The sequence below is a fragment of the Phodopus roborovskii genome, unplaced genomic scaffold (genome assembly GCF_943737965.1).
Source record: "Phodopus roborovskii unplaced genomic scaffold, PHOROB, whole genome shotgun sequence".
NCBI classification, from domain to species: Eukaryota; Metazoa; Chordata; class Mammalia; order Rodentia; family Cricetidae; genus Phodopus; species Phodopus roborovskii.
In genome coordinates this window covers 315,577-342,541 of record NW_026125937.1, presented here as the reverse complement: position 1 = coordinate 342,541, position 26,965 = coordinate 315,577, and the positions used below count along the sequence as shown (strand labels likewise).

The 26,965-nt window shown below is 38.1% G+C and overlaps 1 protein-coding gene across 1 annotated transcript; it reads left to right on the top strand.

Annotated features, from left to right (window-relative positions):
• Nucleotides 1-12,839: 12,839 nt before the first annotated feature.
• LOC127218033 (sex comb on midleg-like protein 1) lies at nt 12,840-17,918 on the top strand. The gene is made up of 5 exons (XM_051179046.1): nt 12,840-12,872; nt 13,052-13,156; nt 13,488-14,244; nt 15,504-15,643; nt 17,748-17,918. The coding sequence occupies exons 1-5, from the start codon at nt 12,840-12,842 to the stop codon at nt 17,880-17,882; spliced, it is 1,170 nt and encodes a 389-aa protein (XP_051035003.1). The 3' UTR covers nt 17,883-17,918.
• Nucleotides 17,919-26,965: the final 9,047 nt, after the last annotated feature.

Sequence of the window (26,965 nt, the reverse complement as noted above, 5' to 3'; positions counted from 1 at the left end):
TGAGTGGACAAGTGGCCAATTATCAACCACACACCAACTGTTTATAGGAAACACACAAATAAAGTATAATAACTGTATTCTGTGAATACCATTTTCATATCAGATACCATATTTAAATGTCCACCAACATGATTTGTGAGTGATAAACCTCAAATATGAATTTAAAACTGGTTAAATAATGGAAATATTGAGGTCATGTACTGAGATGTGATTAATTTAAAGTAATGAATTCAGACCTAATCATTGTTGTGACAAATTATAGCAGAAACAAGCTAATCTCAGTTTGTGGCTGTGATTTGCCATGTGGCAATTTGAAGAGAATGAAAGCATGCTTTTGATTTTTTTTTAATCAATGAAAAAAATCACCATTCTCAATGCAAAGACCCCCCCAATAGCATTAAACAGTGTCCTTTAGAATCTATTTTCCCCCCAAATGGATTGCTTTAAGAATGAGTAGAGAAACCAGTAGTCAATTTAAGGTCATGTTTTATATAAGGCTACTTGGGGACAGTCATACTCCAATGACTATACTCTTTAAGCTTCTTAATTAGCTCCACGTTCTCAAACTAACAGAAATAAAACCTAAGCATGCCACAGAGCTATTGAATTCTCAGTAAGTACCTGTGATGAGTTTTCAGCGAAGCTTTCTCTCTGTGCTGATGAGATTCATGCTACCTAAAACATAACAGAAATGACACTGTGAACAATGTAGTTGGGAAATAGGTATGTGTATATGCATTATTTATATTCATTCTTCAACTGGGCATGGGGAGCAGCTCTGGTTCACAATGCTACATACAACGAATTTTTGTCTGGTTTTACTAGATCTGCTTGATGGCAAAAGGGGAGGGTGGTGGGTGGGAAAGCAAATGTCAGGGCAAGTGCCCTGATAAAATGAAGGCAGGGAAACAAGCTGAATTACTTGAAATTACTTGAATTTTCTTGTCTTAAAACTGAAAAGAAAAAAAAAGAAGTATAGTAACAAGTTGAAATCTGCAAGTGGTTCTCACACCTCTGATTTTAACATGAACTAATGTTTGAAATAATATGTCAGAAATATAATCACCTATGTACTTAGAATAGGTTATGAATGGGAGTGGTAGAAATTAGAACTGAGAAGGGGTATGATCTGCAGAAGACTACAACGTGATGACAATGACAGAACACACCAGGGTTACCAAGAAATTGATAAGCAGTTGGCTTTAAGCCTATGCAAGTGATATTTGAAAAGGTAAGATGTATGAAAGGATTTGCTTATGCTAAATGAAGGAGAAAGTCTGGTCTAAGAAGACACTGTGTTTCAATAGAAATTTGTTATATTTACAGATTAAGAATTAAAGAACCTGTTGTTGGTGTTTTGTTTGGGGGAAAACGTCTGACTTCTTCTTTTAGTTGCTTTTACTACCAAATTGTATTAGTTAATTTCTTGTCATTCTTGTATGTAAAATGGGTGTTAGGGGTGGAGGGATAGAGGAGGAAATTGAGAACAGGGAGAGATAATGAGAGAGAGAGAGAGAGAGAGAGAGAGAGTGGGAGAGAGAGTGAGCGCAAGTGTGTGCTGGGGATAGATAAACTACCTGGTAAAGGGTTTGAACATATACGAAGTGTTATAATTTTATTAAAAGAAAATTGTTGGGGATTGACAAAAATTGACCATCATTCATCATTGGAACATGTAACTCATTAAAAATAACACAGTACACACACACACACACACACACACACACACACACACACACACAACCAGCATGGTTTAATATCATGTGGGATCATGAACAAATCTGTCTCATGCTTTGAAAAGTACATGTCACAAAAATTTAAAAATAAAAATTTTTAGACAAGTGTGATAAGGAACCATCATTTCCAGTCACAATAGGTGATCATTTGTAATTTTCATAAAAGCAGTTCGTTTGCAGTATGGCTTTTGTGTAGCTAGAGGGTTTTTAGTGTGAAGAAAGGTTTGTGGGCTTTAAAAGTGATTCTAAATCTTGAGTAGAAAAACCCATAAATTGGCTTTAATAAAGATGTCACCTTTTTATTGACATTAATTTAAGTAATCATACCATATATTTTTAAACATGTTTAACTTGAATTGTGAGGCAATAAGATACCGTTGATGTGTTGATCACCAAACCAACCCTTATAATATAGTTTTACTTATTTTGTTTACTCTAAAAATCTATAGCAGAGTTTCTCTATTTTGTATTTCATAGATTTAAAGAAATCCCCAATAAAGATGGATTTTAGATTCACTGTGGACAAGAATATTGAATAAGAATGTTTTAAAAGCAAGAAAATCCTTAATAATCTGGAATAGTCTACACGGCTTTGTAATATACTAAACAAGACCAAGATGTAGGGCTGTCTTTAACATCACTGTCAGCTTGAAGCAGGGTACACACATTAGGTATTGTTCAAAAAACCAAAACCAAAACCAAACAAAAAAACAAAACCAATTGAAACTTTTCTTCTGTTGTTTGCACTGATTCTAATTTTTCTTTTCTGTGTTTATCCAACATGTTTATGTTCTGTGGGGGAATTCTGTTTTACTTTCATGCTTTTCTGGTGATTCTAGTTTGATTTTTCTTGTTTTGTTTTTGGCTAAGTAGAGGACATGGGCTAGTTGTAGCAAAGAAAACACCATTTGCTCTTGCCAGTGAGTACATTCTCTGTAGTGGAAATTGCTTAGAGGATAAGATGGTAACAAAGCTTGAACTCTGAAGGTTATGGTGTAACTATTTTGGTACTAGAACCAGTTCATGCTGGCCGAAAAGACAATGGTTTTTGGACTTGCATCCATTTTGTATTTTTGTAACATTTGTAAATATGAACTTTTTAAATTGTTGCAAAGATGGTTTCTTTTGTAAGATGTTTTCAACGTTTACATTCAATCCAAACCTTTGTATATTTTAGAGCTGTGCAACACTTTAAGTCTTGTATTTATTTTTAGTACAAACGGTGACAGTTTCATTGTGAACCCCTCTCAAAAAAAATGTATCAGAACAGTTTGATTACCTAGAAAGTGTGTATAGAGACTGCAAATAAACGTGACTGCAATTAAAGAACTGGATTTTCTCTTTATTATTATGTAACTATAGTTTGGACGTTTCACAAGCATGAAGTGTTTCACAGGCTACTAGATATACAGGAGGGATTTCTTAGCAGGAAAGCATGTTATCTATAATGGAAACTACCCTAATTTCAGTTTTAATAGGGAATTATATATTTTTAATGCCCAAGCTATTTTGTGGCTACTTTCTATCCTAGGTTAAGATTTGTGACTTTATTTTGAAACATTTGACTGCTTTGTTTCAGAGTTTATTATACTGATATATGTAAGATAAATTGCCACTAGTTAATGTCACATCAGCTTTATTATCTAATAAAACTACTGTCTCCAGCACTAAGTGCTTTGCTTATACTAATGTGTATTCTTCCCAAGATATGCCCATTTTATACTGGAGAAAACAACATGATTATGATTTAGCTTGCACATTGCTTTAGAATAAGTGTTGATCATGGTGTTTAAATCCAGCAACTATAACACTGGAATATGTTAGCTTTGTGCTCCAATAGCTTTGCTTATTGGAGACTGGAAATACCTTTATTCGTGTCCCTAGGCTACCAAGCAAAGATCTGTTGCTAAGAATGGGGCCCTCCCCATTCAAGTTTTAGCACTGAAGTGTACCCCTGGAACCCAGTCATCATGGACATCTCTAGTGGATTACAGAAGGAGGAAAGGAGTATGTGGTTGCATGTTAATAGTAACATGGTTTATATAACCAAATGGAAGTGTTTGACATGCTTAGGAAACTGGCCCCTAGAATTACTTTTGGGAGGTAGAAGTTATACTAGCTAGCCCAGGTGCCTGTGTCTCCACAAAACTGTGCTTGAGAGACTCTCACAACAGAGCCCTAGAGGTTGCCTGTCCTCCCAATCATCTCAGCTAAATTAAGTTTAGGATCCAAGGCCCAGCTTCGAACCTTCGAAGCTAGAGGCCTTGCCTCTCAGTAGGCAGAAAGGCGCGATTGGTTGGAAACCTTCCCTTTCTATGCCCTATTTCTGTCTGAAATGTGAAAAATCTCCTATTCTAAATAGCCTTTTGATCAACCACAGGATTTACTGGCCAGTGGTCATGTAATATTCATAAGTAACTACAGATTGGTTAGCGCAATCACCTGATTAGTCACAAAAGCCGTGAACATGCATCGTATTACGGCCAGGCACTTTGAACGCCTGGGCTTTACGACATGCAGTGCGTAGGGCGCACCTGGTTTCCGGCACGTGGACAGTTAAAAGGCGTCAACGGATCTTAACAGTCACTGGCAGCTGCTGGGCGTCTTGATGGACACCTAGCAGTCTGCTGGTGGATTTCTGGAAGTTTCCGGAAGCCAGTGTGGCCAATTCTTCATCAAAATATGTAAGTTTGGAGTGTCTTAGCCCCCTTTTAACTATTTTTTTTTCACAGATGGGTGTGTAAGAGTGTACTAAAGTGAAAAACTGCCATCTGAAGTATTTGGCTGAGGGCCTCCTGACTGAGGAGATATGTTTGACGGGAACAGCAAATCTGTACTTTGTTTTCTCAAATTTCAAAAGCTCTGTAGTTTGGTGATTCCGATACTTTTTTTTTAAAAAAATAAATTTTAGGTCTCCATGCCACTAGCTCATGTGATTTGTTAGTGTCCTTGGTAAGTGCTTTTTGGTCGAAGACAGTAAAGCCTTCTCCTTTTATTGTTAGTTAGTGGGGAAAAAGAAAATGACAGAGAGCTGTATCAAGGAGGCCTTCAGGAGTATTGTGTTTATTGTTTGCTTTCCAGAGGGCAGATGTGTCATCTCTGAAACATGTAAAATGGCTGAATCTCTGTAAGGACCAGTGGTTTTGAGATATGCCTCGGGACTGGCTGAATGTTGTGTATTTCTTTGATTAAAAGAAGGGGGGTGCTCTAATCTGTTAGGAATTATTTGGCACCCCCTCTCCTGATTCTCTCCGAGTTCAGTTTATTGTTGTAAGATGCCATGTATGTTGCTAGGGAAGAGTGGAATGTTGATTTCAACCCTTCCATCAGTGGGACATGTATTTAATGGGATAAACTGATGGAATTTAGTTTTCCCAATTTGGGCTGATTTGGGGTTTTATATCATTGAAAGGCCTAGATGCTATAGATTACATTTTGTGTTTTAAAAGAAGTCTTAGAAAAAAACTGTCGTAGTCATTGCAATGTATTCCATGTCATAAGTTAATGGGGACTCCTCAATTTGGTTTTGTATGGGGGCTTATAATTTAAAAAGATCTCTTTGCCTTGATTAGGTTTTTTGTGTTTTAAAAATTATTAGGGGAAAATATACCTCTTAGTCATCATAATAATGGTTACCTATGCCTTATGGGATAAGTGGATAGCAGATAAGTTATTTGTGGGATCTTATTACCTGAAGTCCACCAATCTGGCTATTGTGTTTTTTTTTTTTTTTCTTGTGTTTCTTTACGAAGTCACAGGGTCAAACATAGATTTCAGCCATCCTAAAGCTATCCTTTATGGGATATGTTCTTGTAGGTGACACTGGATTTGGCCTACTTTGGGATTTTTTTTTTACATAGAAAGATATAGCTGCTGTGACTTATATTTTGTGTTTTTAAGAAGTTTTTAGCATAAAAGGTAGTTTTCAGCCATCCTAGATACTATTAGCTATGCCTTAAGGGATAAGTTGATTGCACATGACTTACCCAGTTTGGTTTGTTGGATTTGGCCTGTTTTAAGATTTTCTTTTTCTTTTTGGTTTTTCGAGACAGGGTTTCTCTTTTACTTTGGGAGGCTGTCCTGGAACTTGCTTTGTAGACCAGACTGGTCTCAAACTCACAGATATGCATGTGCCTCTGCACCCTAAGTGCTGGGAATAAAGATGTGCTCCACCACCTCCTGGCCTGCTTTGAGAATTTTTTGATATAGAAAGATATAGGTGTTGTGATTTATATTTTGTGATTTTAAAACTTTTTAGTATAAGAGGTAGTTTTCAGTCATCCTGGTCACTACAAGCTATGCCTTATGGGATAAGTTGATGACAGGTGACTCTCCCAGTTTATTTTGTTTGGGTCTTTTGTAACTTGGAGATATCTAGCTGTCATGGTTTGCTTTATGTACCTTTAAGAAGTCACTGAGTAGAACATAGTTTTAAGCCATCCTACCCATCATGATCTATGCCTTATGGAATCAACTGGTGGCCTTTAACAAACCCTCCCAAATTTTCATCTGTTTGGAGCTTTGTAACTTGAAATTTACCTACCTGCCTTTTGTGGTTTGCCTTGTAGGTTCTTAAGTCTTATAGAAAAAGTAATTTTCAGCATCCTGTTTATTATAAGGTCTGCCTTATGGGATAATTTTATGGTAGGTGATGGTGTGGATTTTGGCTGTTTGGGGCTTTTAATGATCTTGCTGTTGTGATTTGCTGTCTGTCTTTAAGAAAGCTTGGGTATAAAAGGTTGACTTTAGACATCCTAATTATTGTCAACTATGTTTAATGAAATATGTTCATGCAGATTTTATTCAAATTGGTCTTATTTGGAGTTTCATATTTTGGAAGTTTCTGCCTGCTGTGGTTTGGCTTTTGTGTCTTTAGGAATTGTTAATGTAAAATATTATTTTGAGCTATGCTTGTTAATTATTGTGAGTTATGCCTTATGGAATATGTTGTTGAGTTTTATAAGTTGGAGTTATACTGATGCTTTGATTTGTCTTGTGTATTTTTAAGAAGTCTTGGGATCAAAGTTGTTTAGTACTATCTAATAATTGTTGTGTTCTGATTAAAGATAAGTAGAAACAACATTGTATTCTGTTGTCAAACAACTGGTTGACTTCAACAGCCCTCTTTAGTTGGGCTATTTAGAAACTAGTAAAGTATTTTCAGATCTGTAAGTCCTGTTTCCTAACATTTTACCTTTTTATTCTTATAGGAACTTTTATTCTAGAAGTACTTTTACCAGTGCAAGATTGTTCTACAACATTCATTGTAAGAATAAAACTATAGAAGTAATTTCATGGTTTATTCATGAGATAAGACACAAAAAGTTGTTAAAATGACCATGATGTAATCTTGGAAAGACCTCTTCTGCCATAGGCTACTTTTGTCTGATTTTGATTTTTTGGGGGTGATTTATATACTGTGTTATCTTTCATGTCTGGAATCTTTTACTCAAGGTTGCAGTTGTGAGGTTCCTTCTTGTTGGCAACAGCAGTAAGTAGTTTAGTTTCAGTGTGAGATTTTCTTTGTATGGCTACAGCTACAGGTTAATTACTCACAGATAATGTCAATATTATTGTCAGGAATTCCTAAACAGTTGAAAATAAAATGTAGTGCAAATTATAGGTCAAATTGTGGTGCATTACAATTTGGAAACTATACAATATTGGTCTGCATTTGTCTAACTTGGGAGTTAACTCTCCTATCTTTTTAATCTTCCTTTGAATTTTGTCCTGAAGGGCTGGTCACTAGTTTCCCCACAGAAGATTAGAGGATAACAGAAAAGGAATGAAACCCTGATCTATTTATTGTGTCTCTCCGTGCCACTCTTTCTGAGGATGAATAAAATAGACTAACTTTTGCATTAGGGTGTCTGTACATTAAATATATGGCAGAAATTCAAGTCAGACCTCTGATATAAGCTAGAGGACCATATCATTGCAGACATGCCTGGTTCTAGTTCCATATTGAATGACTCAGAGCTATAATCAAGCCGTGAAAATTTCAAGTGTTTTCTGTTTATATTTCTCATATACATTTACTTAGGTTTAAAGTTAAAGTCTAACTCATTAAGCAATCATGATTTTTGAGCTGCATTTGGCCCAGGAGATAGGAGCCTCAGAAGGGTTTACAGGGCAGTTGAGGAGGCGGGGTCTCTAGGTGCTCTGCCCACATTATAGCAGCATCACCACCAGCAGGAGTCCAGCAACACAGCAGCAGCAGTGGCAGAGGTACCAGCATCACCACCAGCAGTGCTCTAGCAGCAGCATCACCATCAGCAGCAGTCCAGCAGCAGCAGCATCACCATGACAACCACCACCAGCAGCAGTAATAGAGGCACCAGAGGTGGAGCCTCGACGTGACAGTGACATCAGCAGCAGCAGTGGTGTCAGAGGCAGCAGCAGAGACCATAGTGGCCCAGGCAGTAGTGGCAATAGTATTGGTGTCAAGGATGACAGTGAAAGCTGCCATTAGATCAAAACCGAGTCTTGGGACAGTTTGGTGGCATTCTGTCTCCCTAAGTAAAAGGCCCCTTTGAGCTTCTTTACAAACGTGTTAGCAGTATGTTCTCTTTGTTCGGTGGTTTTCGTGTTTGCTTTGTAGACTTTAAGTTTTGAAGCAACTGTTCACAGATGGCACTTGCTTTCAACTTCATTATGAGCTCCCAGTCATGGATATTATAGTTCTTCTACACATAAAGATATATTATAGTGCTGGGAATAGTAGCCTTGTGATAAGGCACTTGCCTAGCATGGATAAGCTCTTTGGTTCCACCCTCAGCCCCATAAAGTAACCCATGTTAAGTTGATTTAGATATTAGGTACATGAAATAACATTTTATGCATTTCTTTTCAGGAGTAGTTTTGCCTCTTAGATGACTAAGCAGTTTTACAAGTAACCCTTCCTGCAAGTCTAACAGTAATAAGCTCAACTCAGAGGAAGCAGAGTTTCTCCTGTTGCACAGCAGTGATGTCTGCCTCCAGAGAAATGGATCCGGTTTGTATTTTAAATTGATCATCTCTGTTTTTTTCCTTATACTAAACTGAGCTAAATTAAAGTGAAATTCATAGATAATAAGTGCGGTTTTGACAGTGCTCTACAAAATTTCAGTGAGCATTTTGTGTATAAATTTAAGAACATATACTTAATATTCGGGTACTCCAAAATTGAATTGCAACAAGTAGAGTCTATATATAGAACTCAATTTTATGAGAATCTGACAAACAGCTTTTAAAAATGGTTTGCCTTTTAAAATTTTCTGTTGTATTCTGCTGAGTTTCTTAATCTTTGAAGTTGAACAGAAATGTAAATTATTAAACTATATTTAATTTTGCATAGCAGTAAACACATTAATAAATGTAGTTACATAAGAACATGTATATTAATTGAAGTAATATAGGCAAATTTCAATTTCTATCAACTGTTGTGTTGGTTTTTTTTTTTGATTTTCAAAATGTTATTATTTTTATTTGTATGTGTGCATTTATGTGTGTAAATTTATACCATGCGTATATAGATGCAGGGAAGGGTTGTCTTTGGAGCTAGATGAAGACATTGGCTTGCCTGGAGCTTGAGTTATAGGCAGTTGTGAACTGCCCATTGTGAGTTCTTAGAACAAAATGTGGGTCCTTTAGAAAAGCAGGAAGTACTCTTAGCTACTAGGCCCTCTTGCTAGCCCACAAAGATGACTTTTAATGAACAGAGCTAGCGTAATTGTCCTCTGAACTTTTTTTTTTTAACTGCTGTGTTTTTCATCATTGGAGTCAATGCTCACTGTCAATTATTGAGAGTCATTTTTGAGAATATTTACTTGAAAACACAAGCTACCATAGAAGGTAAACTACTATATTCATGTAAAGATTGTTACATAACCCAGTTGTAGTTATTTTAGTAATCTAATCAGTGGGAGGTAATCACATACAGAGCTACCAAGTCTGTTTACTTTAAAATGTCTTTGCCTCATTTCTTAGAATAATTATTTTGCAGATATGTAGTGACTGTTCTTATTTATACCCTGTCTTATTTCAACAACATTTTAAAGTGTTTTAGAAATTAATTTATTAAGCGTAAGACTGATAGCTGGGAATCCAGAATTGGACCGACTCAGACTCCCTGAATATGGGTCTCAGTTAGAAGGCCTGGGCAGTCTAAGGGACCTCTAATAGTGGAACCAGGATGTTTCTCTGGTGCACAAAAGGACTTTAAGAGCGCATTCCCCATGGAGGGATACTCCCTTAACCTACAGGCAGGAGGGAGGGCCTAGTCTCTACTCCAGATGACTTGAAATATTCTGTTGAAGCCTCCTGGAAGATACCACTCTCCCTGTGGAGTGGGGGAGGGGGAATGGGAAGGGAGGGTGGTCTGGGGCATGGGAGGGAGAGGGAACTGGGTATGAAGTGCTTGTGTTTCCTAATTTGACCACATGGGGGCAGTCCTTGCTTAGGAATCAAAACTGGTGCAATGCTCTGGTCATGATCCGTTCTTCGTTGTTAGGGTGTTAGTTTGTCTGGGAGCTTTTCTGTTTTTGTTTGTTTGTTTTTGCTCTTTTTTGTTTTGATGTTTTTTGGGCTTTTTGAAAGCAGTTTCTACACTGAAGACTAATGTCTCTGCCCTGAAGAACAGGAGGTGTTAAATTTGGTAGAAAAGGGGGCTCTGGTGTAGCTAGACTAATGAGAACATAGTTCTTCAAGTATACTTTTTCTCTTGTTTCCTGAAAGAAGGCCCTTGGCATACCCAGGCTGTCCTTGAACTCAGCATCCACTTGCCTTAGCTTCCTGAGTTTTGGTATTACAGGCATGTGTTACTATCTCTAGCTCACATATACCTTTCTACATAGGGATAGTATTTAAAATAGGCAAAGATCCTTTGATAATACAACAGATTTTCAAAATTTCTAAGAAGTGAAATTAAAGTTCCCAGCTTTTCTTTTTGTTATTTTCTATTTCCTTTTAATTTGCTAAGAAATCTTTCTCCTATGCGAATATGAATATCTCCTTAGGATAGTAATGATTGTATGCTTTATGAGTATGCACCAAAAATTGCATATCAGTTATGTAAGTAACATTAAGCAACTAGTTGTTCAGTATATCAATGCTTACTATTTTAATGAGAAAGGCTTAAATTCCAATTACATTATGGAGTTCCTCTAAACTGACATTCAAGGACATACTCTATCCTGAATCTCTTTAGACAGTGAAATCTTAGCCATTTTATATGTTCCTTTTTCTTGTGTATTAGGACATTCTGAGCAACTTTTTACTGGAATTCTAAGTCTAGACACTTCTGCTTAAGTCTTCTTTCCTTTATCATTTATTTGACTGGCAATTATTTCATTCCTTGTAATATGAATTTTTATTTCCTCTCTGCTTTAATTAAGACATCTGAAATATTGGTGAAAATTAAAATCAACTTAATAGATAAGTACAAGTAAGGTAAGGTCACTATTTGATGTGACTCTTACAGAAATAAAGTATTAACTATTTGTGGTTTAAAACCTATTCTAGGAAGAACCTCACCCACCTGAATTTCATGAAATTGACGAATCAAAAGCCATTTCTGAAATCCTGAATCATTTTCAGGTATGACACTTCTCTTTTCAGTGTGTTTTTCTAGAATGTTAAATTGTGAATATTTCTTACCTTATATGAGGGAGAACTATATCATTAATTGAAATTTTGCCATATTAAATTTCTTGCGATTATTCACCTCATTATGATTATTTTGACAGAATAATATTTTCAGGTGAAAATTTGAAATATCACTATGTGTATTTTAGATCATTAACAACATTACCAGGTTTATTTATATCTTTTCCAGATATGTTGCCTAATACTAGTTTCCACTATGAAACTTTTAAAATAAGATTTGTATGCACTTTTAACATGTGCCTAATTACTTACATATTAGGCTATCACAACCGTAATGAAAGGGTAACCTACTTGTGTTTTACAATGAATTTATCTTAGATAATTTTGAGGAGAAATCATAAAAATAGGCTTGGGGTTAGGAACTGATAGGAGCATCTAATTATTGTGGATCTTGTGAGCTGTATACTTCAGAGGCAATGACAATTCAAATAAATGGTTCTTATCCCATGGGGTTTATGGAATAGACTGAACTAACATAGTTTGAAAAGTGAAAGTTTGTGTGTGTGTATGTTATCTTTTAGACTGATACTAGTGAGGACATAAGACATAGTGACAGGTCTTGGTTTTAAGATTGTACAGGAGTACCAGAGGCTGGACAAGGCTGTCTGACCTGCAGTACCCAAATCTTGGCAACCCTGAAGCCTAGAGTGTAGTGTTCAGCCAGGGGACCAGTAACTATGCAATAGGATATGACATTGTGAATGAGCTATGCTTAGGTTCCCAAGCTATGCCCCTAAAGGGGCCCTTGAGAATCCTGTCATTTCGCTGAGTGTGCTGACATTCATGCTCTCCTTATCTGTGTAAGAGATAATGGAAACAACAACATGTAATCTCAGTACTTTGAAGGCAGAGGCAAGAGAATTGCCACAAGTTCAAGGTCAGCCCCATCTATATAGTTAGTTTAAGGCCAGCAAGGGCTACACAGTGAGACCCTTGCCATAAATAAAACACAGAAACAAAGGAGTATCTTACTATTTGGGGAGTGTGTATTTTTTTTTTTTACTGTTTTTGCGATTATAATATAACTAAAAGTTTTGCCCCTTCCCTTTCCTCCCTCCAAACCTTCTCATATACTTCTTCTTGCTCTCTTTGAAATTCATAACCCTTTTCCAGCAATTGCCACTGTATTCACACATACATACACTTTTAAATACACCCTGTATAGTGTTACTTTGTACAGGTTTTCATGTGCCTGTTGAAGTATCTTCAGTGCCAGAAGATGGGTGCATCACAGCTCCTTACAGCCTCATACCTGTATTGCTGCAGCCACTTCCCATTGAAGAGGGTGCTAAATTAGGAGACAAGCATCCAGTGATGGTCTCACAGTGTCATTGAGTACATCTTACATGCCATAGCAATGAGGAACATTACTGAAACATGATGAGGGTTTTTCTTGAATTGCTCAGATATTTCAGGAGCTGTGATGCACTCATCTTCTTGCACTGAAGATACTTCCACATGCACATGAATCCACTACTGCAGTGGCAGGTGGTAATTCAGCATCTCAGCCAGGGTCCCTTAAAACCAGGCCTCTACTAGAAAATGTGATGTTTCTGACCACTGGAGAACTTCCATTGTGCCTAACAATTAACTCTTGGCTTTGTACATTTTCACATGTGTTACTTTTCTTTTGACACAGCAACTACTAATACTTTTTTTTTAAATAACAGGTTATATATAAAACTGTTCAAAGGCTGGAAAAGAAGTTTGATCACATGAATGAGAAAGTGACAAAAATTTATCAATCTCGTGCCAGATCCTTCTGGCGTTACCCTGTAAGTGTACAAAAACATATCACAATTTTCATAAATATATTTTGTCTAAAAATGCCAGTCAGTGATAGAGATCTAGTAAATGTGGGATTATCAAGGCTTATCTGTACTGACAGGAGGGGCAGATGGAGACTACAACTCTTTTTGAAAGAATAATCAGATTCAGGATGAATGAATGTAGAACAATGTACCCATAAATATATCAAATTAAATGTAGGTCAGAAGAGGAAGAAAAATCATGTGATCAAAAGAGAACACCATTTTCCTAATGTGAAATAATGTTGTATAGAAACCTTAATGTCCTGACTACTATTTTTATCTTTTTGTTATTAAGCCTCTTAGATCAACAACCAGAAGATACAGTTATCTGACATCTAAGAGACTTAAAATGCAGAGACTAAGACGATTCATTCATGATAATTCTATCTCCTATCCTCAAAGTTACAGTCCAACTTCACCAGTCCGCACAAGGGATGAAGGCAGCCAGGATATGGAGAACATCCAGACTATAGATTACACCCAGACTTTCCAGTATGCTGATGCTATTGACAACACCCAGACTTTCCAATATGATGATGCTATTGACAACACCCAGACTTTCCAGTATTCTGATTCTATTGACAACACCCAGACTTTCCAGTATTCTGGTTCTATTGAGAGCAACCAGACTTTCCAGTATTCTGATTCTATTGACAGCAACCAAACTTTTCAGTACTCTGATTCTATTGACAACACCCAGACTTTCCAGTACTCTGATTCTATCAACAACAGCCAGAGTATCCAGAACACTGAGAACAATAGTGATTCCTCACCAGAGAGGGACTATCAAGAAACTCCACCTAGTCCTACATATACTGCACAAACCTACCAACAATATTACAGATATAAAAACATTCCTGGGTCTTCTACAATGACCTACTACAGTGACATTGAAAATACCACCTCGGACACCATCACTTCTGCCACTTCAACAGTGAAGGAAGCAAGTCCCCTCCCTCCAGGGGAGCTCATCCCCATCCAGAATCCTGAAATGAAACGATTGGCTTTACTGGAGGCTCAGCGTGTACCTATGATTGATCCTACCACTTTTGGTGAGTTTGGAATGGCAGCAATGATTGATTAACATCCTCAAAGTAAGCTAGTAGAAGTCTCTTGTTTGCTATTTTGATGGTTGATTTGAGTTATATATACAATGGCAGCTGTTTATTGAGTAGGTATAATGAATAAGGCAGTGTGCTAATAAACTAATATGGATTGTCTCTGGTGATCTTCATGATGTCACCCTTGTGAAAGTGAAATCCACTTTCTTTATCTTTCCCCATAGTAGATACTCAAAATGAGCATAATGTGGTAAGAAAGAAAGGATGGCCTTTTGGATAATTCACAAACAGAAAAAAATGAAATTTCTATTGATTCTCTTTGGTTAGAAAAAAAGATCCAGCCAACAAATTACCAAGTCCCCTTCATTTGTCATCACACATTAACTGTAGGGGGTCAAACATTCTGCTTAAATTAATATTTGAACACAAAGAAGTTTCTATACAACTTAGTGAACAGCACAGCTAATATCTGCTGAGATGTGAGCACTTCCATTGTTTCATGTATCATTTCTTTATTAAACAAATTCAGCCAAAACATTTATTGCTATTCAATTAAACATGAAAGAATAATTGCATAAAATTTCAAAACCACTACTGATTAGACTCATCAGAAAATATTTTTTAAAATTCACTTTATCATTTAAACCATAAGAAATGTGTATTTAGAGTAAAGGTAAATCTAAAAATGCCAGTATTGAACATAAGGGAGAGATTTGCTTCAAAGAACTTATCTTGTTACCTAAGATAATTGTGGTTATTGAAATTAGTTCATAGAACTAAAAAAACTAAGCAATTATAAAGTGTAAGCTTGAGGGATTTACACTGCATTTAGAAAAAGATGTTTAAGAGAGATTTTCAAGTTCACTGAAACCCTTAAAGTAAGCCAGAGTACTGAGTTAGCTCTGAGTATCCCAATTTAATCTAAGTAGCACCCTTTCCTGTACTTGCTTGTGACCTAAGAAGCCTTAGATTGGTACACATGTTTCATGAACATTGAAGCTTTTAGGTGCCATCTAAAGTAAAGCTGTTACTGCTCTTTGGGGAAGGTCCATTAACACACTCTTATACAGCACTACTCAGATCTTCATTCAGGCTCTCATGCAGTTTTACAGTTGGAATCATGAGTCCTTATACTTAGGTACTTAAGAGAAGGTTCCAGGAGTGAGTCCATTACTTTCTACCTAACATCTCTTCTTTTCAAGATGCTGTTCAGGTTTAAAATGTTTTCCCTCACTCATTGTTAACTGCAGGTTCATCATCCCAGTGTAATGATGCTGTTGTGAGACACCTTGGAAACCCTTTAAACTGGTCTGTGAATGATGTGATAACATTTCTGAACCGTTTAGACCCTCCGTTGGCAGACCAACTCTACCCCACCATCAGAAAACATGTAATGTATTTTAAAATCCAGTTTTTGTGGTACTGTAATGCCATTGAATGACCTCTGTGCTCTTTCAATTGGATATTCAGGGAAACCCTATGACCTGATTTAATTTTTGTTTGTGAAAAAGTTGTCTTGTCCATCTTAGATATCTAAATACCTATTACACTAAATAGCCTCAAGTTCAGTAGTTCATGATTGCAAGTTTTAGACAGACCTTTGTCCTTGCAAGGGCAAATACTCAAATCCTCCCCATACTAGCTCCCTGTTCCACTCCAGGACTTTATCCACAGTGCATACCAGAGTAGCCCTCTTGTTATGATATCAAGAAACTAATTCCAGCTGGTAAGTTCTGTTGTAAGTTGTGATTCTGATGACCATTTACAAAGCAACATCAAGGTTAAATGTTAGTTTTCCCTTGTATTTTCTTAAATATTTTCTTTGGTGTCTTAAAATTTTGATTGTAGAGGTCTTTTACTTTTTTAGCTTGGTTTATTCCTAAGTCCCTTTAAAAATATGGTGAACATGAACAAGTTTATTTTCTCCTCTAATTCCTTTCTTGGCAAAATTTTTAAATTTGTTATATAGAAAAGCTATAAATTTTTTTTAAAAAAAATGAGAATACAGACTACTTTTATTCTGATTTGAGAATTTTCCTATAGATGTCCACTACTTTAGGTTCTTAGACTCATTTTGTCACCTCTTCCAAGATAATTTCTGAGTCTAGGGTGGCAGCATGCGGGAATCACTGCATGTGGATGAGTTACGGGTCTCTGTATTAATCACCATGTTCTAGAAAAAGAAACACACACACACACACACACACACACACACACACACAAAAATATATGATGTAAGGGGACAGCTTACTGAAATGTTCATTTAGAAGACTAATAATAGTAAGTTCTTCCCTAGGGCCTATAGCCTATCTAGCCAAAGGATTTTAGATGAATTCTGTCTTATGGACCAGACTTTAAATCCCATGAGAATGTGGTTTGCTATTCCCATAACGTTCTTGCTGAACATATGCTGAACATATCTATATTTCTAACTATTTGGGAGGCTGAGGTAGGAGGATCACTTGAGTCCAGGAGTTCTGGACTATGTATTCTATGCCATTGGGTGCCCACACTAAGATGAGCATCATTATGATGACCTCCTGGGAGCAGGGAATTACCTAAGAAAGTATAAACATGATACAGGTAGGAAGCTACTGGTTTTGTATTCTGTGACTATTGAAAATTTAAGCAGATCTGAGAGTTTTATGATGGCATCTCTAGGGTCTTTTAAGTATAGGATCATATGACTGGAAAATGATATAATTTGACTTCTTTCCCATCTGTATTCCTTTTTAGTTTTTTTTTCTCTTATCTTGCTGTTATGAGCTGTATTTTAATAGATTCTACTTTTTTCCCCCCTAATTTTACTTTCTATCATAAGAGATTCTAGGTCTCCCTAGACAAGAATATGTGATTAAAGTTTTAATTTATGCTGGAACCTACAAAACAATATGCTTAAACTTTATGCTGGAACTTAGAAAACAATTAAGTAGCATAAGGTAACAACAAATTAAGACAACAAAGAATTTTTGTAAAATTGCCTTGTGACTATAAAGTAGTAGAATATCTATATACCATTTTTCAGTATAGAAAGAAAACCAATAATTAGTCTTAACATTTAATTAGTTTCAGACAAGTAACTCACTTTCATATAAAGACACACAGTTGAACATATTTACTGTGTGCATTGATGTTGACATATTTATTGCTAGCCTCTATCATAATGTTAATAGCCATGGAATTAATTTCTCCCATTCTTTTTTACTTTTGTCATAGATAGATACATAGAATTTTTTTCATGACACAGTATTTAAAATTTGGTCATTTGATGTAGTTAATTTTAAATTACTAAGTTAAATTTGCCTTTTTCTTAAAATTGATATGTATATATGTTTCAAAATGATACATTGCTGTGCAATGGTATTTTTGATAGTTTTTATAGTGGAGATACTCTATAGTGAGAAGCTTAATTTTTCATGTTCTTAAATACAAAGGAACAACTGCTTATCAAATATTGCTATGTTTTAATCATTTTAAAAATTTTCCCTCTATAGGATATTGATGGGAAGGCCCTGCTGCTGCTCAATATTGATGTAATGATAAAATATATGAAGATGAAGGTGGGAGTAGCCATGAAGTTTGGGAGCTACATTCAAAAGCTTAAAGAAGGAGTAAATTGTGGCCAGTAAAAATGTTTGTAGAACTTGAAATATTCTCATAAACCCCTTCCTATTCTCATTAGCTTTCATTTTGGAGAAGGTTCTCCTAAAATATAACATTATCATCAATGTGTTTTGAGGTACATATAACATATTACTATTAACATGCACATGTTACTTCTTTAGATTTTTCATTTTATAGATTAAAAATATGCTTCACCCAAGAAACAAACAAGCTACCTTTGATTTGAGTTTAACTTTATACATATACATATTTTAAAGTGACTACAGGGGAAATATGAGGAATTATAACATATGAATATTTTTCATAGAACAGAAATTAAAGAACATAAAGTTACCCTTCTAGGATATTTTATCTATACAATACTATAGTATCCTTCTTGTGTTCTACAAGTTTTTAGAAAAAAAGAATAGCCATATAATTTATTCCCCTCTATTTCTATATCTCTGTTATGATTATTCAGATTCAGAAGGAGAAAATTAAGTTTATGAAGTATCCAGTGAGTTTCAGACAACTAAATATACTTTCCATTTTTAAAAATAACTTATAGTATATGTAGAACGAGATACTATTTCAGACTCAGAAGGAGAAAATGAAGCTTATGAAGGATCTAATGAGCTTCAGACAACTAAATATTCAAAGAGGATTTTAGATGTATAGAATGTTTGTTTTATCTAAGAATTGTACTTCAGGAGTAGTTTGGAATAAGTTGGACTACAGTTTAAAATACACACTAAATTAAAGCCTCCATATTTTTAAAATCAAATTTGGACATTTATCTTAGAATTCATTGTTCAAATGTCTATGTGATTATACTCATACTCAAAACTTCAAAATATATATATTTTATTTTATGTGCTTATTCCTCATGAAGGTATTATTTATGTTTCAAAATTAAACAGAAGAAAATATTTTATTTTACATTTAAAATAGTACTTATATTGATACAAAGGGAATGACGAGCTGTTTATCAACAAGATGCTTTTATTCTGTGAACTGTGTATGTTCCACTTGCCCCTATTAATCCTTCTCAGTTTAGCCTTCAGAAAATCAGAAACTATGCCAAGGCTAGTTTCCACATATGGAAATGCTCTGTCTTGTGTCATATTTTCAAGAATTTAGGATGTTCACTATTGACAGAAACAGTCATCTGACATGTTTGGAAGTTTATTTTATAAATTAAAACCTTCAATAGAAACATGGATCATTACTCTTTTGTTATGGCTTTTTGTATAACTTTTGAAATAAGATAAACTGAGAATTGGTTACTAATAATATTGGCTACTTGTTGAAAATGGTAATGAAATATTAAGCAGGGGCAAGGATTTGAATTATTTATTTAGAAAATAAAGGGTACTACTTTCTGAATACAGGTGGTTTAAAAGATTGCTTTATTTATATTCCTGCTTGTATGTAAAGACATTCTAAATTCATACTTTACAAATTGTATAAAGATATTATGCACAATTGAACATCACTCATATGCTTGAAAAACACTGTGTTCTGTATTTTTCTGATTTCAAAATATAATAAAGCCAAATAGCTATAAAATTAATAGCAATGTCTCAAGGTTTTTAAATTGAAAATTCATGTAATATATTCTGATCAACCCTCCTCATCTCCTTCCAGATACTTCCCAATCCCCACTTACCCACCCCTCCAAATCCATATCTTCTTTTTCTTGAGAAAATTCCCCACCAAATAAAAACCCAAGCAAACCAGTATAAAAAAACAACAGCAAAAAGCACAACACACAGACACACACCATAAAAATACAAAATTGGAAACCAAAACTATACAAGCAAAATACCAGTAAAGATAAAAAAATGACCAAACAAAGCAATATTAGGGAAAAATATACAAAAATATCATTGAGTTTGTTTTGTGTTGACCATCTACTGCTGGTCATGGGACCTTCCCTTATGAAAGCCAGTGAGACTCCATTGGAGAAACCTTATTTTCCTTTGCAAGCATTTGTCATTTGGAGATCTCTTTTTTGGTAAGGGGTGGAAGATTTTGTCCATTTCCCCTTCTTGGTACTGAGACCCCATCTGGGATGAACCTATGCACTCTTATGCATGCTGCCATAGTGTTTTGTGGGTTTGTGTGTGTCAGTTTTGTTGTATGTGGATGACACTGTTTTCTTGGTGTAATACATTCCCTATGGCTCTTACAATCTTTCTGCTTCCTGTTTCACATAGCTCTTTGTACAGAGGGCTTTGATGAAAACATCCCATTTAGTATTGAGTGTTCCAAAGACTCTCATGCACATTTTCCAGTTGTGGGTCTCTGTATTATTTCCCATCTACTTCAAGAGGAAGTGTCTCTGAAGATGGCTAAATGAAACACTGAACTATGGTTATAGAACAGTGTCATTAGGAACCATTTTATTGCTATGATCCTTTAGTAGAGCAATAGTATTTGGTTTTCCCCTAGGCCCATGTATTACCTCTCTAGTCTCAGGTTATATGCATGAGAGACATTGAGAGGCAGCCCGGATGGCCATCTCTCAGAGATTCAGAATCTGGTACCCAGAAGACAATAACTCAATCTAGTGATGCCCAGATGGGTAGTCTGGTGTAAATGATGCACCAAAAACTGTCTGAGGGCTGTAGGGAGGATAATTTCTTGAGTCTGGCAAGATGCACCATCCAGTTGGATATTATTTCAGATTTCAAGAGCCTTGTTCCTTGGAGTGGGTGAGTTGGGGGGTATGGATCTGGAAAGGCAATGAGCAAGATGGAAAGGAGTCCCCCAGACATCTCTATTGTTTGTCAGGTCACCTGATATCTCCTCCAATTTCCTTTAGCTTCAGGTGTGTTGACTGCTTGATGTCCCTTGATAGATAACAACTACCTTCTTGGGGAGCTAGACCACTTCAAGGAGAGAATTTCCTCTTTAACAGTTTTTCCTTCAGCAATTAATGGGTCTCTTGCCTTATAGATAATGGCATTGGCATGAACAGTAGCAAAGGTATACTTGATGTCTGTATAATACTTATTCATTTGTCTTTTCACCAGTACAGATCTTGAGTGACAGCAATCAGTTCTGTCTTTGATGTGCCCTATGCCAAGGCGTGTGTCCATATGGTGACCCATTAGGTAGTAACTGCTACCCCAGTTCTCCTGACTCAGTTAATGACCAGTCTACATCCATAGGTAAGCAGGGGAGTGTCAAGGAATTCTAGGTGACTGGCCTGAAAAATGTTCATCAAATCTTCACAGTCATGGAGAGGCACCTTAGGCATCAGTGCCACAAGGCTGAAACTGTATAGCAATAAAAGTAAGACAGGACTGATAAGTAACAGACTTGATATTGAGTGATTTGGGTGTTTATCATTCACTGGCCATTTGCCCCTCATAAAAGGGTTTCCACAGCATGGGGAGCCATTAAAGTCAGATTCTGGCTCAGCATGAGCTTGTCAGATTCCTTTACTAGTATAGTGGTTGTGACTATGGTGTCCAAACAGGATGACCAATGGGAGGCCATGCTTGGACATATATGCTACAGGTCTCTGCCAAGATTCCAGGTCTGAGTTAAAAAATGCTCTTTTCAGTGCCCCAAATTTCATGGATGAAAAGATGGAATAGTTTAGTTACATCTGGTAGAGTCAAAGCTGGGGCTCTAGTTAGAGTCTGCTTTAGTTCTTGGAAAGCTTATTCCTCTGTTTCAGTTCAATTCAAAGGCTGCTCTTACACAACAAGCCAGACAAGCCAGAGCCTGCAATATCCTGCCACCTCCAAGAATTCACACAGCTATTTCTTGGTTTGCAGACTAGGATCCAGAAGATAGCTCCCTTCTGGACAACAAGGAAAGTTCTACCTTAACAGAGTTTCTTTCCCCAAAGACCTCTCTCTGGCAGGACTAAGCCTCTTTTATGAAGACATAATATCCCTATGTCTAGAGCTAGTGTGATCAGTAAAAGATCATCTATGTACTGGAACTTAGTGGAATCAAGGTGTGGCACCCTGAGTCCTGTTCAGTATTTGTATGCTTCTCTAAAGGGCAGTGGAGGGATTTTTGATCCCTTGGGGTACTTATGTCCAGGGTAGTTGACTAGTCTCATTGGACAGTGGATCAGTCCATTCAAAGGCAAATATGGGCTGTCTCACTGGTGACAAGGGAATGAAAAAGAAAGCATCTTTAGTGTCTAGGACCATATAGACTGGTATTCTGGCAGGAAGAAGACTGAGCAGAGTGTATGTATGTATGTATGTATGTATGAATTTGGAACAGTAGAGTAAAATATTTCAGTCTGCTTATTTATCTCCCAAAGATCGGACACTTGCCAGTAATCTTAGGTCTATGGTTTGTAGACAGGCAAGAAAGGCATATTCCAAGCCACCTAGCCTGGGACAGGGCTGTTGGCTTCCTATAGCCTCTTAATATGAGAATAATTCCCAGTCTAGTCTTTTGGATCATGGGATATTGCTAGACGCTTATGTTTGTGGCTGCAGCCAAGAAACTTACCTCAATTAGTGGGTCACCAGTGTGTTACAAAGACTGAGGCCTTGCCTCAGTCCATACCTTAGGTAACAGTCAATGTAAGTCCTGGGGCAGGATCCCTGGCTCTGGATTTGCTTCCTCTGTAGAATCTGGAAGAGCTAGAAGGCATTCTTCAGGTAGAAGGGCAATTAAGATATGTTGGTAGGAAGCTGTAAAGGAAAGTTTAGTTTTACAGGAGTAAAGGCCATGGTGGTATCCTATTTTCAAAGAGGATCTCTGCTTAGAAGGGAACAAAGGGCAATCTGAAACTACCATGAGGAAGTGAGTCATCTGTGACCCAGGTGTTCTTTCAGATGTGAAGTGATAATCTTTAGTCATGCCTGTGTCTTCCTATACTGGCTTCCTACACTGTACTTCCTCTACTGTTCTTTTATTTGTTACCAGCCCCATTGGAGTTTTAAAAACAGAAACCTCTGGCCCAGTGCCTAATAAAATCTGAAATGATGATCTCCTATTGACACAGTAATCAAGGGATCTTGGATGCCTAAGAGGGTAGAGGCTCAGGCCCTTCATTCTGATTCCCTATCCATCTCCTTTGTGGTCAGGAGGGTGATTGCTTTCCTGGGTTTTGGATGGCTTGGGCATTCATTCTCTCAGTGTCCCCTTTCCTTACAATAAGTACATTGATCCCTTTTCAGTGGGAACTTCTCCTCCCCATTTTTGTTTTGGGGGATCTAGTCTCAGTACAAGCAGTAGGGAACTTGGGGTTAGTTGACTGGAAAGCATCTCAGTTGGCAGTCAAGGCACCTTTTCTCTGGTTTTCAGTATGTCAGTTATTGAAAATTTTTTGAGCCATTCCAGTGAGCAGAGAGGTAGTCATTCCAGCAAAAGCCTCTAGCTTTTGGAGTTGTTTTTTTTTTGTTTGTTTGTTTTGTTTTTTTGTTTTTGTTTTTGATTTTTTTTTTGTGTGTGTGAATATCTGGGGCTTAATGAATGACAAAAAAAGCGAATTTAGTGCCCTAGCATTTTCCAGAGGCAATGAATCAAAAGGTGCAAAGTAAATGCAGAAAGCTTTTTGTGTTGCAGAGTTTTGTGACCCCCTGGGAAAAGACCATAGACTCAATCCAGATTATAGCTAGTTAAAGTTATTGCAACTGCTAGCAGGACAGGGAGTAAGGGGGCTTTTTAAAGGATGAAAGCACAAGTAGGCCTTGAGTATCTGCACAAGCCAAGAGCTGTCCTGCTCTGTCAAGATTTGGTCATCAAGTTGACCTCAAAATAGTCCTGGAATGTCTGCATAAGCAGTTTACAGAAGCCAGATGCAGTTATTCATAACATAGCAAGTAAATCGTCACAGCTGGACACTTTTTGGGTGGAAAGGGGGTCACTGAGTCGAGGTTACTGAAATTTATCTTTCAGGGTCTTGATTCAGAGACAAAGGGTTACCAAGATGGATGCCTAGCATAAAATGGAGTTTTAGAAAGTCATCTATGTTGGAGTTACTCAAGAAATACATTGGGACTGCTCTGGACCCTGGAGAACCTCAGTAGTACATTTTTGAGCTATGCCCAGAATTCATAAGGTACTGGTAATGTTTCCAGGGCTTTGGAACTGCAGAGCGAATTGGGGACCCAATCAGGGCACTTACATGGGAAAGCTGCCTCAACATCTGTACCAGTGGCCGAAGGAAAAAAAAATGCCTTCTTTGCCTCTGCCTCAATATGTTCCCTTTCCTCCAAACTAACACAATCAGAAAGAGTGGCTAGCAGCTATCTCGGGATGGACTATGACTGTTGAGGATAGGTTTCAGGAGGGCAGTTAAGGCTTTGAGCTTGTCAGAAAAAGGGAGGGTTGGGTTTTCCAAATGTACAAATCTGAAGTAGAGAAAGAGTCAGAGACTAAGAAAGGGTGGTTCCCTTTCCCTAAGTTTCTGTCCTCACCTCCTGGAGGGAGTGGGCCTCTAACAAGGGAATGACAAAGGCTATTATCTGACTCAACTCTGGAGCATGGCAGGCCCTCAAGCAGGATGCCAAAGTGGCTAAGGAAGTACAGGGATTTTGGAGGGGGGGAACACTGGATGGCTCCACTAGGAGGCATTTTGATGGTTGCAGAGAGAAAGGGGAGCAGGAGTTACTGATCCAGAAGGGGAAGAGAGGAAGTAGAAATGGGATAGAGAGCAGAGATGGATAAAGCAGGGTGTGGAAGAATAGAGGAGCTTGAGTTTGAGGGAAGAGGGATGCATCTGGAGGGGATGGGCAAGATGAGAACAAGAGAGATGAACATGGGTTGTAGGGAGTGGGGGAGAAAAACCAACAGAGGGTCCCAGGATGGTAGCAGGATGCAAGTGACAGGGAACTTACTAGAAACCAAAACAATAGGATAATCCCTAAAGAACGAACCTTAAGACAAGTGGGTGGGTTTTGAACAAACACCAACCATTGACCAATATAGATCAAGGTGTCCTGTACTTTGAGCCAGACTCTAAGCTGATTCTTCAGACCAATAGATAATCCACTTCATAGGAAAGTCAGCCAATCTAACAAAAAGTAAGCAGTTTTTCCTTCGAGAATGAATCCTAATAGTTTCCCCAAAATCCTTGGGAGCATTTTTTTTTTTACTATATATAGAGTGCTGAGAGTTTAGATTTGTGGTCCCCATATTAGAAGAGAATTTATGTGGCTGGGGGATATTCCAGGAACAGTTTAGTATGACTGAAGATTATTTCCCATCTAGGAGGGAAAAAAACAGTTGGGGAGATTGCAAACAAAACAAGAAAAAAGAAGGAAAGAAAGAAAAAGACAAACAATAATATGCAAAGGGTGCTACCAAGTGGCAGAATCTGGAGAAATTTTCAGGAGCCCCTGGGACAGTCCTCCTAGCCTGATTCAGTCTGCTTTTCATAGAGGAGGAGCATATGGGGCTTACTTTGTTAGGAGGAGATGGTGTGAGCTTGCCTGCTTGGGAGGGTATAGGTGTGACCATCCAGTCTGCAGGTATAGAAATGTTGGAAGTGTTAAGTGTGAGGCCTCCTCCGTCTATTAAGCCAGAGCTGGGGCCCAGTGGGTAAGAGGTTTTCTGACCTAAGCCATGGTGATCTGAAGGTGATGCACTGAGGCCCCTTGTGCTGAGGGCTTAGGTATGAATGACCGGTCTGTTGGTATGGACAGTGTCAGAGGCCCTTGCAGGAACTGTAAAAGACCGTGGTACAGATTAAGAAAGGGCACCAGCCCCTGGGGTAAATGTGGTAGTGTCCAGGGATCCTTGGGCCTATTTGTCAGAACCTGGAGCTGACTGTGTATATATGCAGGACCCAGGAATCCCTTTGGTAGATGTGGAAGGTGTCATGTCCTTTTCAGGGCAGCTGCCCCCCTAAGGGGGCCCTGCTCCCACATGAAAATACCTACAGTTTCTGGTGTGCATGGTTCCTCACACCTATGCTCTCCCAGTCAGGTGAGCTCACACTGTCACCTTCTAGCCAAAGTGGGCACATGTGTTCCATCTCTACAAAAAACAGCTGAAACAGGTGTGTCGTGGAGATCCTGCTGATTTGCATCCGTAGGTTTGTCCCACTCTCATGCTCCAACAGTTCATAGATGAGATGGATGTTGGGGTAGGCTAACTCATAACCCTGGTTCTGGGCCTGTGTGGTAACTGGGTTGGTCAGGCTACCAGCCTTCCCCCCGCCTTCACCACCCAAGTAAGCTCTCCAGCACTACCTCAGCCAGCCCATTCATCACAGCCTGCAGCAAGGAGCAACATCAATTCTCCTGCTCTCAGGCCCCCGGATCTGACTCACTCAAACTCACACCATAAGGGCCAGCTCTACTGTCTTGCTCAGGCAAGGTATAGGGCCTTTTCTCTCGATTGCTGTATAGTCCATACAGGGCGGTGCTCTCATGTGTTCAAGGCTGCCTCACTTGTGCCCCTGACAACAGTGTGTGCTGTGCTGATGAGGTGCAGGCCCCCTTTTCTATGTGCTGCAGCCAGTTAGGGACAGGGCAGTTCTCCCAGTCTTGTGACCCCAGGCAGGAAGGAGCAGAAGAGGGCATCTTTTTTTGCTCATGCCACTACATGGCAGACAGGGTGGGCAGGGTCTTCTCTGCTGTTCTCAGGACTTCAGGAGTAGCTCCTCTGCATCCCTGACCATAGGGTCAGCTCTAGTGTGCTGCCCAGGTAAGGTGCACAACCCATGGTCAGGGGTGGGTCCATCTTACAGAATGAATAACCAGCTCTCCTTTGGGTGTGTCTAGCAGGACAGGGTTGGATGGGTGTGAAGGAAGGACCAGCTTTCCCAGGGCCAATGAGGGATATGGGACCTTGGATTTCAACATTCATGGCTCCCATGATCCCCATAGAAACAAGGGCCATGAACATCAACACGGACCCCCAGCTGCAGCAGGAGAGTCTCAGTATAATTCTCCCTTGCCTCATGGGACTCAGTCTTGTTCTGGGCCATCCTGGTCAGGGAGAGATTTCAGGGGAGGTATCCCCTGACAAATGGTCTGGGGCTCTACTCCTCTCACTGAGTCCAGAGAGGTCTGGAATGACTGCCATATTCCAGGGCATCAAAACAGAGTCCTTCTGATATTCCTAAGGGCTAAATCTATACACTCAAGTCAGTTCTGGTTCTGGCTGATGATGACAA

What these genes read in the sequence shown, in the direction of transcription:
- LOC127218033 (XM_051179046.1), top strand. Translation starts at nt 12,840, where the DNA reads ATGCACATGAATCCACTACTGCAGTGGCAGGTG. An exon ending in CACTACTGCAGTGGCAGGTG is followed by an intron (nt 12,873 to 13,051) that starts GTAATTCAGCAT and finishes TTTAAATAACAG; the next exon opens with GTTATATATAAAACTGTTCA. An exon ending in GATTGATCCTACCACTTTTG is followed by an intron (nt 14,245 to 15,503) that starts GTGAGTTTGGAA and finishes TGTTAACTGCAG; the next exon opens with GTTCATCATCCCAGTGTAAT.